At 48.5% G+C, this 19,510-nt stretch overlaps 1 protein-coding gene across 3 annotated transcripts in view; it reads left to right on the top strand.

Annotated features, from left to right (window-relative positions):
• The window catches only part of Tmprss2 (transmembrane serine protease 2), a 41,123-nt gene extending 25,307 nt beyond the window's left edge, over positions 1-15,816 (top strand). The window contains exons 5-14 of one of the 3 annotated variants that reach the window (XM_050162033.1): positions 66-200; positions 2,354-2,480; positions 4,532-4,642; positions 7,721-7,764; positions 9,205-9,373; positions 10,120-10,295; positions 11,743-11,838; positions 12,491-12,633; positions 13,070-13,222; positions 14,408-15,816. In XM_050162033.1, coding sequence (XP_050017990.1) covers positions 66-200; positions 2,354-2,480; positions 4,532-4,642; positions 7,721-7,764; positions 9,205-9,373; positions 10,120-10,295; positions 11,743-11,838; positions 12,491-12,633; positions 13,070-13,222; positions 14,408-14,419 — 1,166 coding nt within the window. In that variant the 3' untranslated portion in view covers positions 14,420-15,816. The remainder of the gene's footprint in view (positions 1-65; positions 201-2,353; positions 2,481-4,531; positions 4,643-7,720; positions 7,765-9,204; positions 9,374-10,119; positions 10,296-11,742; positions 11,839-12,490; positions 12,634-13,069; positions 13,223-14,407) is intronic. The other 2 variants (XM_050162034.1, XM_050162035.1) reach the window with 2 other exon arrangements.
• Positions 15,817-19,510: the final 3,694 nt, after the last annotated feature.

Below are 19,510 nucleotides of genomic sequence, written 5' to 3'. Positions count from 1 at the left end.
TTTTATGGGCTCTACAGTTTCTTGGATGCTCAGCCTGATGAGTCCCCCACCCTTTCTTCCTTTAGTTCCAGAGGATAGCAAGTGCTCTACATCTGAGATGGAGTGTGGGTCTTCGGGTACCTGCATCAGCTCTTCTCTCTGGTGTGACGGGATCTCACACTGCCCCAATGAGGAAGATGAGAACCGGTGTGGTGAGTTTGGTGAGGAAGCACTGGGCTTGGTATGTCCGCCATATAGCAGCAGCTGGGGGACAGCCAAGCAGGGTTCTGTTCAGCCCACTGATACATCTTAGCATCCCTTCACTCAGAATTGTGTTCCTGGCCCTGAAACACACAGAGTGATGGGGAGGTGACAAAGTCAGAAAGGACTCAGTCAGGATGGCAGTTAAAGCAAGCAGGCTGTTGAAGATACAAGGTTGGCGTGCACTATGTATTCATCACGCATATATGAACAATCCCCACCACCACACACACACACACAAACTGCAGTGTTTCCACCTGTTTACCATACCTCCTTGGATGGCCGCTTTGAGATTTCTTTGCAAAGATGTCATTTCATTTTTCATGGGAGTCTGAGCGCAACTCCCTTGTCCACAGGGCTCATGGCTGAGCAACCCACCTGTGTTGACGTGCTGCTATGGCCAGTCACTTCCTGGTGGTCAATTCCATCTTGTACCCAGGATGCAATGCTTAGGTTGTGAATGGATAGGTAGAATACCTTCTTAGGATCTGAGCTGCTGGGAAGACATTTCTGTGTTCAAGATTTGGGTTTGTACAGTTTGCAGAGTTTTCATATGGAAGGGGCAAATGGCCTGTCATGATATGTGCCCTGTATAGATGGGAATAACTTACTTTCATGCTTCTAAATGTAACATGTTTAAGAATATGCATGGAGCATTCCCAAGAGTAGGGCATATATGAGCATGCACTTGCCCAAGTATCAGAACCCACCAGTTCCTGTTTGATTTCTTTGAGTCTTTCTCAAAACTGTCAGGAAAAAAAAACCTGAAGAACTGTGATATGACTGTGGTCAACAGCCCAGTGGTAAGTGCTTGAGGGTCATTGGCAGCTAATCCCTAAGTGTTCTCACCACAGACGAGAGAAAGGACCTAGTACGAAGGAGGGAGGTGAGCACACACAATTGTTAGTGGCAATGTTTCATGATGGACACCACAAACATATACATTCACTTATCATTTATGCTCTGAAAGACTTAGGAAAAAAATACTAACACTTAAAAAAAATCTTCCTGGGACCTGTTTCTATCATGTTGCCTCCCTCTTGCTCCTTATCAGTGTTGGAGAACACACGGGAGGGAAGACAGCCACCACCATGCGGGCAGTTCCATCACTAACTGTGGAAGTATATAGTCTGAGCTACATTTAAACACTTTAATTTTGAATACACTCGTAGACCTGCAGTGAAAGGTCACTCTGCCTCCAGCAATCACCTGGGCACTAACACACACCGATCACTGGACCTCTTCCCTGAGAGCCAGAGCCGTGAATTTGTATTGAATTTTATCTTACCCTGGTGTGACCTTATGGGTTTGACAAAGACTCAGCAGTGACTGTGTATCTACATCCAGATGCCCTGCACATTCCTCTGCCTGCGGTGTCTCCTCTCAGCCTCAGATCTTTGACTACCTCCATAGCTTAGTTTTTCAAGTTCTGGAAGTTGCATAATTTTCAGATTGGCTTCGTTCTTTTTGCACTATGTGGTTGGGATTTTCACGGCTTTGTGGTTTCTCTTGGGTAAGGAGTGACATCCTATTGCCTAGCGTGTAGCAATGTGTGTTGTGTGTAATGCCACATAAGTGTAATGTCACAGAAGGCCAGAATAAGAGGGCGTCAGATCTGGAACTACAGTTACAGGCTGTTCTGAGCTGACCAACATGGGTGCTGAACTTGGGTTCTCTACAAGAGTAGTATGTGCTCTTAGTGGCCGAGTAATCTCTCCAGGCCTTGGGTTTTCTAGTCTGGACTTCTCATATGCTTGGAGTTGCCCGATCTGTTGGCTGCTATGACTTCTTTTCACTTTGTGTCATGCCTCTAAGACCCATTTGTGTGTGGCTTCTGTCAGGGCTTCATTCCCACTGACATCTGAATGACTTTCCACCATGTTGCTTGGCTGTGACATCCAAAGACGGTCACTAATGGGCTGTGGGCCATTTCCATTCAGAATTCTTTTAAAATGTTTTCTACCAGGGAAACAGGGGTTCACGGTCCTGTGTGCACAACCATGGCCTTAGGAAGAAGCTGGGAGCGTGTGCATGGACAGTGTGGGGCTGGACAGCGTCTGGAAGATGTGGATTGAGAGTCAAGAACTTATGAGCTCTCTTTCTCCCTGAGCAGTTCGCCTCTATGGACCAAGCTTCACCCTCCAGGTTTACTCATCTCAGAGGAAAGCCTGGTATCCCGTGTGCCAGGATGACTGGAATGAGAGCTACGGGAGAGCAGCCTGTAAAGAAATGGGCTACAAGTGAGTATGGTGCCTTCCAACACGACGGCACTGGCAGCAGGCAGACCATTTCTCCAACTCTGTATGTGCCAGGCACTGGATGCTGTAGACACTCGTTACCCTCCAAAAGCTGATCCCACAACCAAGGGCAACCTCAGCCTAGGCTCACTTCCACCTGTCCTGCGATCTTTCCTGGCTACTGGGAATGCCCATGGAGTGTTGGGATGCCAGGACAAGGGATGTTAGAAAAAGGCAATGGTCACTTTCTGTCCCTAGAACTTTTCAGATGATCTGAGTCTTTGCTCTGTTCACTTCAGGAGCCACTGGAGGCTCTGGATGTGGAAGAGACCTGAGCAGAACCACACTTAAGAATTCTTCTCTGCCAAGTGGTAATGGTTGCACAACTTTAATCCCAGCACTCAAGAGGCAGAGACAGTTAGATCTCTGAGACTGAGGCCAGCCTGGTCTATAAGAGTGAGTTCTAGGACAGCAAGGGCTACACTGAGAAACGCTGTCTCAAATAACCAAAAAAGAAAGAATTCATTTCTGTGTGCAGCAACCAAGGTTAAGAAGAAATAACTCCCGCCATCCCTTCCCGGCCAGGGGCTCCAGCATTGCCCAGCTTCTTCTGCTATAACAAAACACTTAAGGCTGGGTACTTTGTAAGGGAGGGGGGTTATTTTAGCCCACTATTCCGGAGGAAATCAAAGATCACGTGTCGGCTTCTGGTGAAGGCCTTGTACCGTTTCACCTCACGGTAGAAAAGAGCCGATGAGCACACGTCAGGCGGGTATTGAGGGGACCAGATCTGCTGTAACAACCTGCTCTAACCCCTTAGAAAGGCATTGATCCCTTTATGAGAGAAGAGTTGCTGTGACACAGGGTTACTTAAAGTTCCTATTGCCTCTCAACACTGCTGCATCAGAGCCCTCTCAGTGTGGAGCTGGAGCAGGTGAACCACATCCAAACTACGGCTCTCGCGAAGCCTGGCAAGCCTCAGGCCTGGGAAGAGAGTTATGATTCTAATGGGGATTTCTCTTCCATGGGGCAGTTGTGAGATCCTATACACACTAGGGCATTCTATTTGCCAGTTCTCAAAGGTGAATTGCTATTTGAAATGAAAAGTTGACATCTCGGCTAACGAGACACTTCAAAATGCCACCATTTGGGGCTGGGGAGACGGCTCAGTGGGTAAAGTACTCACCACAAAAGCATGTGGACCTCAGGTTGATCCGCAGCGCCCACATAAAAGCTCGCATGAAGGCAAACTGTAATCTCAGTGATGGAGAGGCAGAGATGGGAGGATCTCTGGGGCTTGCTGGTCAGCCAGCCTAGCTGAATTGATGATGTCCAGGTCCTGTAGGAGAGTCAAGCTCAAAACACAAGGTAGAAGAGGCCAGAAAGCTGCCTCAGCAGTTAAGAGCACTGGCTCCCCTTCCAGAGAGTCTGAGTTCAGTCCCCAGAACCCACATAGGGGTTCACAACCATCTGTAACTCCAGTTCCAGGGGACCCAGTGCCCTCACCTGGCCTCTAAGAGCACTAGGCTTATGTTTGATGCACAGACATATGTGCAGGCAGACACACATAATAATAATAATAATAATAATAATAATAATAATAATAATAATAATAATAAACACAAGGTGGAGAGCAATTGAGGGAGATACTCAGGGTTGACTCTGGTCTCCACATACATACATATATCTTGTGTACACAGAGACACCTCCAGGTCCAGAACCAGTGGGGATTTTATAACAAGGCAGACTAACAACTGTGCATTTTATTAGACGGTGTGTAATTGGGCATCCTTAGCAGCCCGTTGTCCTGGCTTACTCTGTGTCTGAAACACAGTTGATGGAAGACTCTGACTTTACAAGTCAAGGTTTCTGGAGTTCACACAATGGCTTTCACACAGCATGGATGAATCTGAACTTGGGTTTTGTTTTCTGGAGCATCCAGGTGTTCCTTCTATTGTAGCCATGATCCCAGGGTGGCTTTGTGATATGGGGCATACTCTGTGAGCTCATATGCCTAAAATGTCATTTTCAGTAAGATTTTCTGTCATCTCCAGGGACAATTTTTATCATAGTCAAGGAATACAAGACATCGGCGGGACAAGAAGCTTTATGAAGCTGAACATAAGCGCGGGCAACATCGACCTTTATAAAAAGCTCTACTACAGGTACGGAGGGCTCCTCTGATTTGCAGAATTTGAGGAGGAAGAGGAGATCCCACAGATGCTGCCGTTCTGAGTCGATTCCTATAGAGTGTATTCTGGGTGGCGGTGGTGGATAAGCTTCACACTGGTGGAGTTAGAGACAGGACCTGCACAGCAACCTTGGCTTAATTCTAGCAACTATCTGGGACCTACATGCCAATTTTCCATCTTGGTTTTGATCTCTACTGTCTGCCGGACTTTTGTGGTTGGTTGTTTGTTTGTTATTCTCCATGCACTGGGAGAAGAGGTATGTCTACTGTGCTGGGTTTATGTTAGTTAGCTTTTTGTTCCTTTGTAGAGAAAAGGGTTTTATTTTTGTTTTTGTTGACTCATGCTTTTAGAGATTCAAGTCACTTATAGCGTGACATGACTCTAGCAGGGTCCCAGGGTCACATCTCACCATGGCAGCAACACTAAGCTCTGTATGGCCTCTCTCCTTTTCCATGAGGCCACCAGGATTCTGTCACAGAGACTCCTCCATCCAGAGACAATTTCACATTACAGTTACCTCAAGTCTCTGCTCTCTCAGTACCCAGAACATAGATTTTGGGACTTATTTCTGGCATCAGCTCAGAGAGAAGAACTGTATGGCACTTTGGGCACTAGGAGTCCAAGAGATTTTCTGGCCCTTGACTTCAGCCCATGGCTGGCAGTGAGAGGATAACATGGGGTGATGTTCTGGGCCCTGGTGCAAGTTTCTAGTTCAATAAACATTTGTTGTGCCCAAGCCACAGATCATAGGGCTGATGGCTGAGCTGCTGGGAGTTTGGAGGGGGATGTAGACAGTTGTCATTTGTGCATATGTTTACAGGGTCATTGCTCTTCTCCAGGTGCTTTTGATGTTGGGGACCCATGATGTCTTCTTTGTGCAGAGACTTCCCAGGGTCTCATTGCTCATCTCTAGGTAGCTCAGGTGCTTCTAGGGCCAGCTGTCAGGAACTACATGTCAGGGCTGGAGAACTAATCACTCACTTTACCTCTACTGAGTTGCTTGCCTTCCTGGTGACTACCAGTCAGGATATTCTGCCTTAGGCTGGCTGTCCCTGAGAATGTGGCAGGGCTGACCAGGCTAGAGAGCAGTGTCCGACCAGATGTACCGTCCAGACAGCAGGGCTTAGCATAGGCGACAAGGGTTTTATGTGAATTGAATGGCTCTTTGTCTTCTGCAAGGACTCTGGCCTAGGATTTTGCCTAGCTGGCAAGTGCAGAAGGGAGGAGAGAGGAGGTATAGGCTGCTGTTGCAGAAGGGAGCATAGCAGGGAGGGGTAAACTCAGCTCACCAGTGAGGGCCTTCACACTTCCAGAGGTGGCTGGCAGGAAAGCTATTGTCTAGTATTGGGTTCCTTAAATTGTGACTCCTTTACACCTGAGAAAATTTTATGTGTCCCAGGTATATAGGACTGTTGGCCAAGGTTTACTGTTTTTTACTCTTTTTCTGACCACACGAGTCTTTAAGGCTAAGTGATATGGCTTGGATTAAACAATGGCTTTGATGGCTGGATCCAGCCTATTCCTTAGTTTTTTTTTTCCCTGAAAGTCTAGCCTCATGGCAGAGGTACTGGTCAGAGCCATGTTTATTGCCACAACTCTATGGCGTTTCAAGGCCCCTGACACCCCACCAACTATGCAGTCAGCTTTTCATCAGCACCATTTAAGTGTTTCATGGCAGGACCTCTTAAAAGAGCTGCAAGGTTTTGAAGCTAAAAGCTGTGTTCAGAAGCCTCTCTTAAATGAGAGCACTTGCCTCTAGCAAGCAGAGCCCACCCGAGAAAGTGCTGCTATCAAGAAGCTGTACTTTATTATTTTCTATCTAGAGTAACTTCCCAAGCTCTTGCAGGCTTTTAAGTGGGTTTGTTCAGCCCCACGTTGGCACACCATTTCTTGACCGAGATTTCTGTCCCACCAGGTCCCATAGCCATTTAATCTCAAAGAAATCACACAGAGGTCTACATTAATTATAAATTGATTGGCCTAGTAGCTCAGGCTTCTTATTAACTCTTTTAACTTATATTAGCCCATAATTCTTGTCTGTGTTAGCCATGTGGCGTGGTACCTTTTTCAGCGAGGCAGTCACATCTTGCTTTCTCTATGTCTGAGTGACAACTGCAGACTATTTCCTCTTCCCCGAATATTCTTGCTGCCCACCTCTACTTCCTGCCTGGCTACTGGCCAATCAGCATTTATTTAAAATACAAGAGACAGGGTACACAAGTCCTACAGCATAGAACTATAAGATAGATAAACAAATCAAATGTTTACTGATAACAAATCATAAACAAATCTGTCTTCAAGCACTACTAATGCTAATGTATACATATGATTTTGCTACTATTACAGATTAAAACAAATTTGCATACAAATGATAAGAATAAGTTTGTTTGTGTAGCACAATAAAACCTAAAAAATGTGAATTTACATACACAGGAGGAATGGTAGGAAAATACTAAAAGTTCTGCATTCTGTAATTAAACTTGTATATTTTATACACAGAAATGGGGCGTTGCAGTAACATTCTACAGCTCCTTACACACACAAGTCTAGAACTTGCAGAGAGGCATTTGCAGGGGCAGTCGTTGGTGCATATGGCCTGACTGTGTGTGCATACAAAGTGCCCGTGGTGTGTATTCAGAGTCAAGGCTTCAGTGAAGTCATTGGATGCAGAAATGCCCTCTTTCCAATGTTCCCTTCTTGAGGCTCTCTACTTGGTACCCTGGTTACCTTGGAGCACAAGTTAGCCAGGGCAGGTGATGGCACTCTTTATTTGGGGATTTGGAAAGGCCCCCATCCAGTGTGTGTTTGGGTGACAGTGGAGTGGGCTTATGCATGAGAGACTGTCCAAGTGGCCCTAACGGACATCATGTTTGGGAAGTTAAACATGATGGGATCTGAGCATGGTACTCTGACTGTATCCATTCTTTGCCACTATCCCTATGTAGGTCTAGTCACAGAAGTAGGGCCATTAGTGGTGGACAGGAGGCAACACTAGGAGAGGACCTCAGTGTCTCATTCCTGGGTGTGGTAACCAGAGTCCTTTCTTTCCAGTGATTCCTGTTCATCCCGCATGGTGGTTTCCTTGCAATGTATACGTGAGTACTTCCCAACGGCACTTCTCTATGCTTCTGAGTAGGATCCAGTCTTTGGCTTTGGGAAAATGTCCTTGGGTCTTGGGATATGGTGAGGGGAGGCTCCAGATGTCCCTGGAGTCCTCTTACTTACACTCAGATCTCTGTTTTGGAATGTTGCTGCGTTGTGGTGTCTATGAGTGCAGGTGATGACTGGACTCTGGCAGGCCTTGTTTTTAAGTGCTACCATGAGTGGGGAGCCCTGGTGGCTCCTTCTCCATGAAGTGGAGGGATGAGCTGTTTGTGAACCTGGAGCCTTTGCAGCAGTGACCTGGCCCAGGGCAAAGCCAGAGCAGTATCATTCATTCTTGCCCTGGGGCACATAGCTTCTGGGGTTCCTAAGGAGAAAGCCTGACTCTACCTTTCCTTGATAGCTCGTATGGTAGCTAATTAGCCCCCCCCACCCCCTCCCCGTGTGTGTCAACTACCCATGAACCCCCCCACACTGGGTAACTATGGATAGTTAGCCTAGGCCTGTTGAAACTCACCTTTCAGCAAAGAAGCTCTGAGTCTCCATAAGGTCCCCAGTTGGTGTTGTACATCAGGAGCCTCACAGGTGCTCCCACTAACTCACAACGAGGTTCAGGTGGCACTTAGAGGGTACGTCCAGAAGCCCTGCCCCACACTGTGCTGAGATGTACCAGGTCTGCTCAGCTAGCACCCCATAGCAACCACTGGCATGGGGCCCTTCCAGGACATCACGTAGTCTCCAACATCCACTTCTCATATTACCTTGATTTCTCTCTGTTGAGAACTTACCCCACACCTGTGAAGTTCTAGAGTTGTCCCTTGTCCCCTCACCCTCCACCCCTGCTTCAAGCCAGCATGGGCTGCTAACTCTGGAGTAGATTTCCTCTCCCAGTCAACTGGTCATCAGATAACCTGTTTCTTACTTCTTGAGAGGTGCTCAGCCTTCATTCACCCCATTATCCTTTTCTTATCTCCTCACACAGCCACTCACATGACCTCACCTCTTCTCATCTCCCCTTTTTAGCACAGGCTGAAGCCCTCACTCATCTCCTCACTGACTCCTGGCCTCATCTACCACCCTTTTCTTTGCCCAGAAGTCTGGGAGGACCCTGACTGTATCGGCCTCCCCGAGGAGCCTGTTACCAAGGACCTGCCCAGTCATGCCTATCGGAGACTGGTGGAACTGGGTACCATAAGGATTAGCCTGTGCTCCAACCAGGAAATAAGTGGCCCCTTGGATCCTTCCCACCCCACTTGCTTATTCAGACTCCTAAAAATAGGGAAAGAGAGGCAGAGACAGCCACCTTCCATCAGCCCTGTTGCCTGGGGAAGCCAAAGAAAGGCAGCTGAGTTGAGTACATATGATTGATTGGCTGTATGCTGCCCCTGGTATCTCCTGTTGACTAATACCTAGCATCTGCTTGTCACCCTCAGAGTGTGGGGTCCGCTCAGTGAGTCGCCAGAGCAGGATTGTGGGTGGATCGAATGCCTCACCAGGAGACTGGCCCTGGCAGGTCAGCCTGCACGTCCAAGACACCCATGTCTGTGGAGGCTCCATCATCACCCCCGACTGGATTGTGACAGCCGCTCACTGTGTGGAAGAGTATGTTTATATTCTATGAGGCCTGGGATGGCAGGGTGGAGTCACATGGCCAAGACTCCTAGGTTTAGAGTGTGGCTCTACCACCAGGGGACCCACAGCAAGCTGTATGGCAGCTGCTATGTGTGTATAATGGGGTGAGTGCTGCTGGGTGGGGAACATATGCCCTGCAGGTGTACAGTCTCATCCACTCACTAGACAAACGTGCATGTGGTCCCTCCTGTCTGCTGCTGCATCCCAGCCTAGGATAGGGATGCTCATAGTTAGGGAACAGCCATCTCTTCCTCTTACATCCCAGATTCTGAGGTCCCTCTGGTAGTTCAAGCTCTTCTAAACTCCCAAAGAAAATCCCAGATGCAAGGAAGAGCGTGACTGGTATCAGACTCCAAGTATGTCCATCAGTAGACACGTAGTAAGCACCCGCAGTGTGTCAGTAAATGCTCTGGCATATAGAGATTCGTGAGACAGTCTTGTCAGAAATGGAATTTTAAGTCTCACAGAATGGTGTCGGCCCTACTGCGGCCAGGTGAAGAGGATGGGAGGAGTAGCAGAATCCTCAGAGACCTGTTCAGCAGCAGGGAGCTGTAGGAGGTGGGAGGGAAGTGGGGAGCACCCTGTCACACCGTTGTACTCTGTGGCTTGGGGTACTCATCTCACTCCAGACCCCAGCTTATGTGTTTTAAAGATGCGGAGGGAGCACCTCATATCTGTGGTCCTGAGTTTCTGGATGCTGTTCCCCTGTCTCCCAGACCCCTCAACAAACCGAGGTACTGGACGGCATTCGCGGGGATTTTGAATCAGTATAGCATGTACTACGAAAAAAGACACCAGGTGGCAAAAGTGATTTCCCATCCAAATTACGACTCCAGGACCAAGAATAACGACATCGCTCTCATGAAACTGCAGACGCCTCTGACTTTTAATGGTATGTGAGGCTCGTTCCACTAGAGGGCAGCAACACCCTCTAGTTGTTTGGGTCAGAGCCAGCTTCAAACACTGCTTACTGTTCCTATGGGACAACATCCTCTCCTGCTGAGGCCATTATCTGGCTAATAATTTGTGAAGATCTGCTTTTAAAAATGTTTAAATTATTTTTTAAACTCTTATGTGATGGGTGTCTGGCCTGCTTGTATGTCTGTGCACCACTGTGTGCCTGGGGCCCACAGAGGCCAGAAGAGGGTGGGTATCAAATTCCCTGGGACAGTTGTGAGCCTCCACGTGAGTGCTGGAAATCAAACATGGGTCTTCTGAGAGAGCAGGCAGTGCTCCTAACCACTGAGCCATCTCTCCCAAGAGAACTGCTTTTTTTTTTCTTTTTTAAACAAATATGTTCTGAAAGCAGGATACTTTAAAATTGAAATGTAGACCCTTAGTTTTTTTTTTAAATGTGTTTTCTCACCAATATTTTGTAAACACTTAAGAATCACAGAAATGGAACTAATGTATTTTAAAAAGAACTTTGATAAGTTTGTTCATTAAAAATAGTCTGTAAACTATTTCCTTATTTATTTATTTATTTATTCATTCATTCAATCAATCATTTATTTTTGGTTTTTCTGGCTGTCCCAGAACTCACTTTGTAGATAAAGCTGGTCTTGAACTCACAGAGATCCATTTGCCTCTGCCTTCCAAATGCTGAGATTAAAGGCATGTGTCACCATTGCTAGGCTCTATTTTGTTTTTTAAGCATATACTTTGTTAAAATCTCAAAGAATGAATCTAAAAGTATACAGTGTATTTTGGGGGGTGGGGGACAATTTCTCATGTAGCTTAAGCTGGTCCTTCTAAGTAGCCGTGTACGGCCTTGAGTTTCTGGTCCTCTTGCTTTCCCCACCTGAGTGCAGGGATTACATGCATGTGCCACCATTCCTGGTTTTATGAGGTGCTGGGAATGGACCCCAGGGCTTTTGTGTACACTAGGCAAGCACTCTGCTAATGGGGCTACATCCCCAATCTCTTCCTTAGCTTATTACCCCTTTTCTAGTCTCTGCAAGAGCATGGGCGTTTCTAGAATCTACAGATGACAGACTTCTCTTCTGAGGTGCTTGTATTCAAGCTGGGGGACCAACTCACACGCAAAGTAGCAGATTCTAGAGAGATGGTGTGGCTTTGGGGCAAAGGTGTCAGCTTCTGAGCAATGGCCGTCGCCAGTCCTTCCCTCCTCTGTCACTCAGAGCCTGTGTGCTGTGTTTTAGAAACAGGGTCAGCACTTAATTCTAGATGTAATAGCAAATGACCATAGGAACTGTCAGAAAGCAGGCCTGCCAGGGCGGGAACAAGGTTTCGTGCAGGGGCACGACATAGGACAGTCAGTGGAGACTCACAGAGGCCCTTAGACCTGGATAACTCACCCACTATTCTTCTTTAAACAGATGTAGTGAAGCCAGTGTGTCTACCGAACCCAGGCATGATGCTGGATCCAGCCCAGGAGTGCTGGATTTCAGGGTGGGGGGCCACCTATGAGAAAGGTGAGGCTTTGGGCCACCCAGGATAGGACGCTGATTTCCACAGCGGGACCTGTTCATTTGAATTTCAGTTCTGTTATTCAGTGGCTAATGGCTTTGGGCAATCTACCCAAGTTATGTGACTCACTTTTCCCTGTTTGATTAACAGAAGACATCAGATTAACCCTACTTAGCACATAGGGAAAGGCTTGGCATTGGGCTGGACTGAGGGAGGACTTTCTCATTCCTGTGACAAAATACTCGACGAAAGTAACCAAAGGGGAGAAGGGTGTATTGCCCGCAGTTTGTAGATGCAGTCCATACTGAGGGAACTCAAGGCGTTGGGTCACCTATATATAGTCAAGATGCAGAAAGGGAGAGATGAATGCTGAGGCTTAGCCCACGTTCTCCTTTTTATTCAGCCTGGAATCCAGCCCATACAATGGTGCCACCCATCTTTAGGGCATTTTCCCTACTTGATTTAGCTGCTCTAGAAACTCCCTCATAGACAGGCTCAGAGGTTAGTCTCCCGGGTGATTCTAGATCCTGTCAATCAATGTTAACTGTTAGAGGGAGGGAGGGAGGAAGGAAGAGAGGGATGAAATTGTCTACATAGAACGCAGGCTTCTTGAGGAAGATGCCCACAAGACATGCTGGCTGACACCTCTGTTGTTAGGGAAGACCTCAGACGTGCTGAATGCTGCCAAGGTATTCCTGATCGAGTCCTCCAAATGTAACAATAAATACATATACAACAACCTTATCACACCAGCCATGATCTGTGCCGGCTTCCTGAATGGCACTGTGGACTCTTGCCAGGTAATTTTGAGATTTTATTCAACCCTGGAGTGTGTAGTTCCCATTGAACCCTGTGAGACATGGGGCCCTTAAGGGGTAAGAGGTACCTCCCTGGGGCACAGGGCCAGCTGGGAGAGCTGTGGGGAAAGATGGCCACTAGCAGTGTTTATGCCTCTGGCAGAAGCCAGTGCTTAGCATACTTTGGTCTCAAGAGATACTTTTGTTTGCACAAGTGTTGGTGTAGTTAACGTGTGTTCTACCATGCGCTTGGTAACAGCTAGCTGGCCTGGACCAACTTCGTCTTTTGGATTATGTCTCTATGACCATTGCCTCGTGCCGAGGAGACAGACCCACACCCCCTTTCATATCCAGAGACCTTGTCCTCTCTGCGTGGTGTGTAGTGGCCAGGGCGCTGTCGTGTGCCTTTCTCTTCTCAGTAACTTGCTGTGTTCCCCAGGGAGACAGTGGAGGGCCGCTGGTTACTTTGAAGAATGACATCTGGTGGCTGATTGGGGACACGAGCTGGGGCTCTGGCTGTGCCAAGGAGTTAAGACCTGGAGTGTACGGGAACGTGACAGTATTTACAGACTGGATCTACCAGCAAATGAAGGTAACGTCCTGCTTCCTGGGGTGTCTATCTCCTTGAGCTCAAGTCACAGGTCTGGGAAGAGTGCACCATGGCAGGAAGCAGACACTTTCATATCCTGAACTGCTTGCTCCTTGGATCACCTTTCACCCCTCTGTTCCAGAGCTCCCCTCCCCCCATCCCTCTGGTTTCCCACTCCCTCTAGATCCCTGAGACTATGGTGCCTGCTCACCTCTGGCGGTGGCTGGGGGTAGTGGTGGTGGTGATTGGGGAGGGGGCATATCAACCTCACTGACCTCCCTGCTGTTGCTGATAGCAGAGCTGGACTCACAGGACCTTCTTGGCTCCCATTCTAGTGAACGGTCAGCAGAGCCAGGCACCCATCCAGTCCTCATCTACTCACATAGCTGGGTGAGGGCATAGTCAGAATGGCACTCTTCCTCAGAGGGGTCTCTTGGGGGGAGCTTTAGGGCAGCCTTCATGTTTGGAGGAAGATGGGTGGCTAGAGATCTCAAGTCCCCAACGTGGGACCAGGGGAGTTGGCACAGCATGGAAGAAGCCAAGGGGTTCCTGTGAGTCGGCCCTCCTGGCTCATTCACACACGGTTAGAGCCCCAGGCCCTTCCATCCCAGGGATCAGAATGATGGTCTCCTTAGATACAAACTCATAGGAGGGGTTTCTAGAGAAAGAGAATATCTCCTAGTATCTGCCTGATAAAGGGGGACCAAGACTAGGGCATTGTCATGAGGCCTGACCATGTCAATGCAAGTGACACCTGGGCTCAGGGTGTCACATTGTTCCATGAGAAACCCTCTCCTGGCAGAGACAGAAGTGGAAACAGAGAAGCCAGACTGTGCTTGGGAGGCACAAAGAGGAGGCTAGAGAATGTAGGGAGCTGACCAGCAGGTATTCTTAAGCCCAAAGGCCACTCAGCATGACGTTGAGGAAGGCCAGTGCTGAGTGGGAGGGGAAAGCACAGGTGAGAACGGCGGACCCCACACACGACATCTCTTGGTAGAGCGTGTCCTGAGCCAAGCAAGGCTTCTGGGCAGAGACCCATGCGCTTTCTGCCCCTGTGACCTGAGCTCGACCTGCAGAAGTCTGTGAGGGCTGTGCTCAGACTCTGGGTTTCTCACATCACCACGGGGGAAAAAGGCAGCTTTGTCTGTGTTAGGCGAGTAACTTCATCTCTTCTTCCTGTCTGCACAGGCGAACAGCTAATCCACCCACGTGGCCTTTGTCCCTGACTTCTTTTGTCTTCGGCACCCTTCCGCAAGAAAACCCAGGGGCTGATTTTTAACTCCTGTGTACAATGTACCTTTTGAGATGATTCAAAGGGCCTTTCACTTTATTAAACAGTGACTTGTTTGACTGTGCTCCCTGGTCCTATGCGGGCTCCAGTGCCCCACCCCAGGTCACTTCTGTGGCTCCCATCCAGAAGGGATCCTGCTGGGCTTGGGCACAAAGGGCCAGATGCCAAGGAGGGTGGCACCGTCTTGATAGGCCTCCTTTTTGGTTTATTCTCAGATCTCTTTTGGATGAGCAAGGATTGTGATCTCTGAGTAGCCTGATGGCCCAAGAAAGAATAGGGAGGCCAGACAGGGCCTTGGGCCCTGGGACAGACACCTTTAAAAGAGAACTACCTGTCACCTGTGGCCTGCCTCTGCTGTGCAGTTTGGGCTGGTCGTACTATAATGATTTCATTAGCAGCCAGAGTGAACACAGCTTGGAGCAAAGGGCTTGCGCTCCTGCATGTTGACATGACAGCCACCTCCAAGGGTGACGTAGCCTTTGCCAGGCCGAGAGCCTTCAGAGCAAGAAGCTAATGTCACCATGTTCCCCTTGGGTGAGCCCCGGATGGTGTGGTTCAGTCTGGTTCTCGGCTCTCCACAGTTTTCTCAGCCTCTCAGAACCTTGGCGACAGGCAAGGCCTGGTACCTGATGGAGCCCGTATAGTTCACCTAGACACCCGGAGGATGAGGTATATCAAAATCAGGGACACACGATTCCACTCACCTTGCTTCTGGGTCATGTTTCTCCTCTTACTACCTCGCTGCTCCTGGAACACTAGCCCAGATAGATGGCTAGAGTTAACCTCCATTTGAACTGTGTGATTGTGCCTCAGACCTCTTCCAGATGGTGAGGTTGTTCTGTAGAATGGGGATGGGACTGGAAGTCCTTAGTGTAAGGACAGAGATGAAAAAAAAGGAAGTCACTGTCCTGTGTTTTATTCTATCCCTGGGTTTTCACCAGGAAGACCATCCCGGAACTATCAAATATGAAGTATTAGTGTCTTACCTCTGGTGAGCCTCTGCCTCCTTTCCTCTGCCCAGTTATCCAGAAGGCAGTGGATGGGTCACAACTGGGACTCCATCTTTTCTGTGAAGGGACTCCTATCCAGGGGAGGGCTATCTACTCCATGATGGTTCCCCTTGGAGCAACACCCAGGGACTTTCTGGATGCAATGCCATACTAAATGTGTAAGCACCTTGAAGTGTGAGAACATGTCCCCTCCTCAGCTCTCCCTCTCTGTGCTCTTGGTTGATTGTTTCCTGCTTTATGTCTGTTCTGAGTTTCCACTGTGAAATATATAAATAAAGTTTATAATTTTTCCATTATTTATTGTATCTGTGGTTATGCCCCAGGGGCAGGGCCAGGCTGCAATAGTTCGGGAAGGATGTCAGAGCTGCTCTTGGGTTGGGGAGAGATGCTGTCGGAACATCAGCCTGGCCCTGGTTGGATCCTGTGTTTGGACTCTTCCAATGTCTTCCAGTGACTCCTGTAAGATCTTTACCAGCACAGCACCCCCAAAGCCAGACTCCAAGAGCCACTATTGCCACCTCTCCTCCTCAGTTCCTTCTCAACCCTCCCTCACATCCCCTTGGTCCTAGAAAGGAGCAGAGCAGGCACATGGTAAATCCGATCTGTGTCAGCTGTCATATGGAGACCCTTAGCTCTGGAGACACAGCTCCAGGCTCCCCACGTCCTCAGGCATCCTGACTCAGCCTGAGTCCAGCATCTGTGCCCTGTGGCTTCTTCCCCAAACCCCAGATGGTTCATGATGTCAAAGATGCTGCCTCGCATAGTGTTCACTCCTCTGCCCTGAAGTGGGGCCATGGCAGGAGGATGATGGATGTCGTCTCCCACATAAGAGCTAAAAGCTACTCTGCTTGGCGTTCTTAGCACATGTGTGTTTCTCCCTTGACACCATTTCTTTTCTTTCCTCTTCCCCATTCTTGTCTAACCTCCACCAGGGTCTTATCTCAGGATAGCCTTAAACTCGACATAGCTGAGGATAACCTTGACCTTCTTCTTTCCTCTATGTCCAGAGAGCTAAAATCACAGGCATGCATCACCACACAGCATATCATATGGTACCAGGGATAGAACCCAGAGCTTCCTGGATGTTGGGCAAGCACTCTACCAACTGAGTTGTAGCTATAGCCCTAAACACCATACTTAACATAAACTGTAGGTTCCTCACCATTGAACTCACATCAGCCTCATAGCTCAGCCTGCACAAACCTCCCCAAACATGCTCCCATCAGATGTCTTGTTGAGCTGAAGATATATCACAGATATGCAACCCTGTGTTCAGGGCTGCATGGCAGCAAAATTACGATGAAAATGCAAACACACAAAAGTCCAACTTAGGGAACTAAATAGCTGTGAGAAGGATTTGCCCAGTGTGTGCTGAACAGCAAGCAAAGCGCCAGCTGCTGGCCTCCACTGGGGATGCCCATTCGGAGCTGCAGATTTCTGCCTTGAGGTTGCTACAAACTTTAACAAGAGAAATTCACAAATCAGACATTGGGGACAGTAAGGAAGGATGCTGGCTTAATGTGTTACCCTGGGTAAAGAAGCTGGGATGTTTGCTTTGTTCGGGTTAGAAAATTTCAGTTTGGTTTCATTTGTGAATGACGCCGACTTCACCTGAAAGGTTACGACAAAAACAATGAGAAGAGGGAAACACTCATGCTCGTGTAAATACTATTAATTTTCTGAATGTAAATTAACCCAGTCTTTCATTAGATTGAAAATAAACATTGGCAGCTTCTCACAGCTGGGCAGGGAAGCTAAACCCAGCCTCGAAATGATCACTGGTTGGCTGAGTTTGGGGGTGACATTCCTACCCCAAGCTCATGTCCCTGGGTCCCTGATTTCAAAGCTATTTTCCATTCAGGCCAAGGCTGTGATTCCAGAGACATACCTGCCTGGTGTAACTCTGTCCAATCACAGTACAGAGGGGTGTCTATATGGTGTGATGTAGCCCAGTTCACTTGGGTGCAGTGTTTGGCAAAGGCTTTAATTTTTGTACCTGGAAAGAAGCCTTAGGTCTTCCCTCAGGGAGCTGCTAATTCATCCCAAATACATCAGCCTGCAATGGCAGTACCTGAGTCACAAGCTGGAATGGAACACTGCCTGACCTGAATACAAGGGTAGGTTCCCTGGGAGGAAATAAAGATCTGATAAGCCAGCACCCTTGCTATGTTCCTCTCAGGCTCATCCTCACCTGTCACTGGGCCACACACACACACACACCAGTTTCCTTCCTTGAGACCAGACTTGCTGTTGGGTGTGTGTGTGTGTGTGTGCTGGTTGGCTGGTGGCAAGTGTCTGTACCACTTGCAGAGGATTTATAGAAAGCAGAAGGCTCCCCTCATTGAGAACATCGTGTCCACAAGGCCTTTGAAACAACGTTCGTGTGGACTCCCATCATACAGCATGGTTGAGCTCCTGCAGCATGCCATCCCTAGTGTTCTGAAAAACCAAAGCATTTGACTGCATTCTGTTCTTATCCCCCCTTGCTACACTAAACCTCCTCACTTTGTAATGGTCACCAAGGCCCCAATCTTTAACATTCATCCTTCCTACCGTGAGGTCCAGGAGAAGATCAACTGCATGTTCCAGCATCATTGATAGGAGCATGTCACACAGGTAGTACACAGCATGTGACAATACCTGGGGCATGGCTGTCGTCCTGGGGGCACTGACAAGCTTTGGCCTGAGCCTGGCCTCTCCCAGTGCTGGAATCTCATAGAGGTGTCCTAGAGTTCTCATTCTGGGTTCTGATCACAAGGATAGACTCCAGACCCTTGTTCTTTATGGCCCAAAAGAGAACATCCTCCTAGCCCTTTGAGAGAGTCACACCCAGCAGGCTACCGCCACATAAACTCCCTTCTTTGTAGCATAAACTCTTGTCTGCCCCTTCACCCTCTCTGTATATCCAGGAAACCAGTGCAGCCAGGCAAACAAAGCCCATCTGATACTTGGATGCCTCTGAGTGTTCCTGATCCATCAGAATCTAATGTCCCTGGAAGATGGAGCTAGCTTGAGGTTGGGATTATGGAGGGATCTGGGCATGAAGAATTCCTCGGCCAGGCACTGCGCTGCTCTCAGAGGCAAGAGGTCAATTCGGTGTCAACTGGAGGGATACACACTTGAGTCAGAGATGTTTAAACTCCCTGCCTACCATATTTCCCCAGAGTCTTCTGTGATGGGAGGCTCAAGTACTTCATACCTATGGGATTTCCAGTGACCATAGGACTGGCAAGTAGTCAGTCCTGGGGAACCTACTGGTGTCATCTGGCCCGGTCCTTACAATTGGACATGGACAGTGGCCATTGTCTTCCTAGCATTACTCTTGTAAGCATATTCTAGAACCTTCCAAAGTCACTGTTGATAGAGTTCAAGGGTCAGAAGACATATAGGATGGGCTCTGTTTGGGAGGGGAGAGGGTGGTTATGCAGCTGGTCTGAAAGCACTCCCTCCCCTAAGGAACAGACAGTTCTAGAGACAGTGTTTCTGGAAGTCTATAAAAAGGACTCTGCTCCCCCATGTCCTTACTCATGTTTCCTAGAGAATGTCCCTCAGCTTCTTGTCCCTCCCCGACTGCCAGGTGTGTCTTCTTTCTGGGCCCAGCATTCCTGATGTTTTAATGTTCCTTCAGTGGACCTGGTGCTAGGACCTCTATTGGGCATCTGTCCCCAGCCAGTGCTGTGACCTGCACCCGAGGCTTCCTAACCTTCAAGGCAGGTCGTGCTGCGTGGATCTGGAGCTGAGTTCGAGGAGAGTTGGCCTGAGGGTGCAGCTTGTATCCACTCACCTCCCAGTCTGGAAGGACTCTGCAGCTCTCCTGTAGGGAGGGTATTGTTCCCCCCAGCTGACTTGGTCCTACTGGGTGGTTTCTCTACCCAAAGCTGGGCATGCAGAATTTCTCACGGCCTCTGCTCACATTGCGACTGCTTTGCATTCCCTGTGGGCCAGTACCCATGCGCACAAAGAATGCGTGTGTTCAACTCTCTGTCTTTC

The sequence above is a fragment of the Alexandromys fortis genome, unplaced genomic scaffold, assembly GCF_014885135.2.
Source record: "Alexandromys fortis isolate MF-2015 unplaced genomic scaffold, M_Fortis_MF-2015_v1.1 scaffold_128, whole genome shotgun sequence".
Lineage (NCBI taxonomy): Eukaryota > Metazoa > Chordata > Mammalia > Rodentia > Cricetidae > Alexandromys > Alexandromys fortis.
Note: the sequence above shows the minus strand (reverse complement) of the source record. Positions and strands in the feature narration are given on the sequence as shown.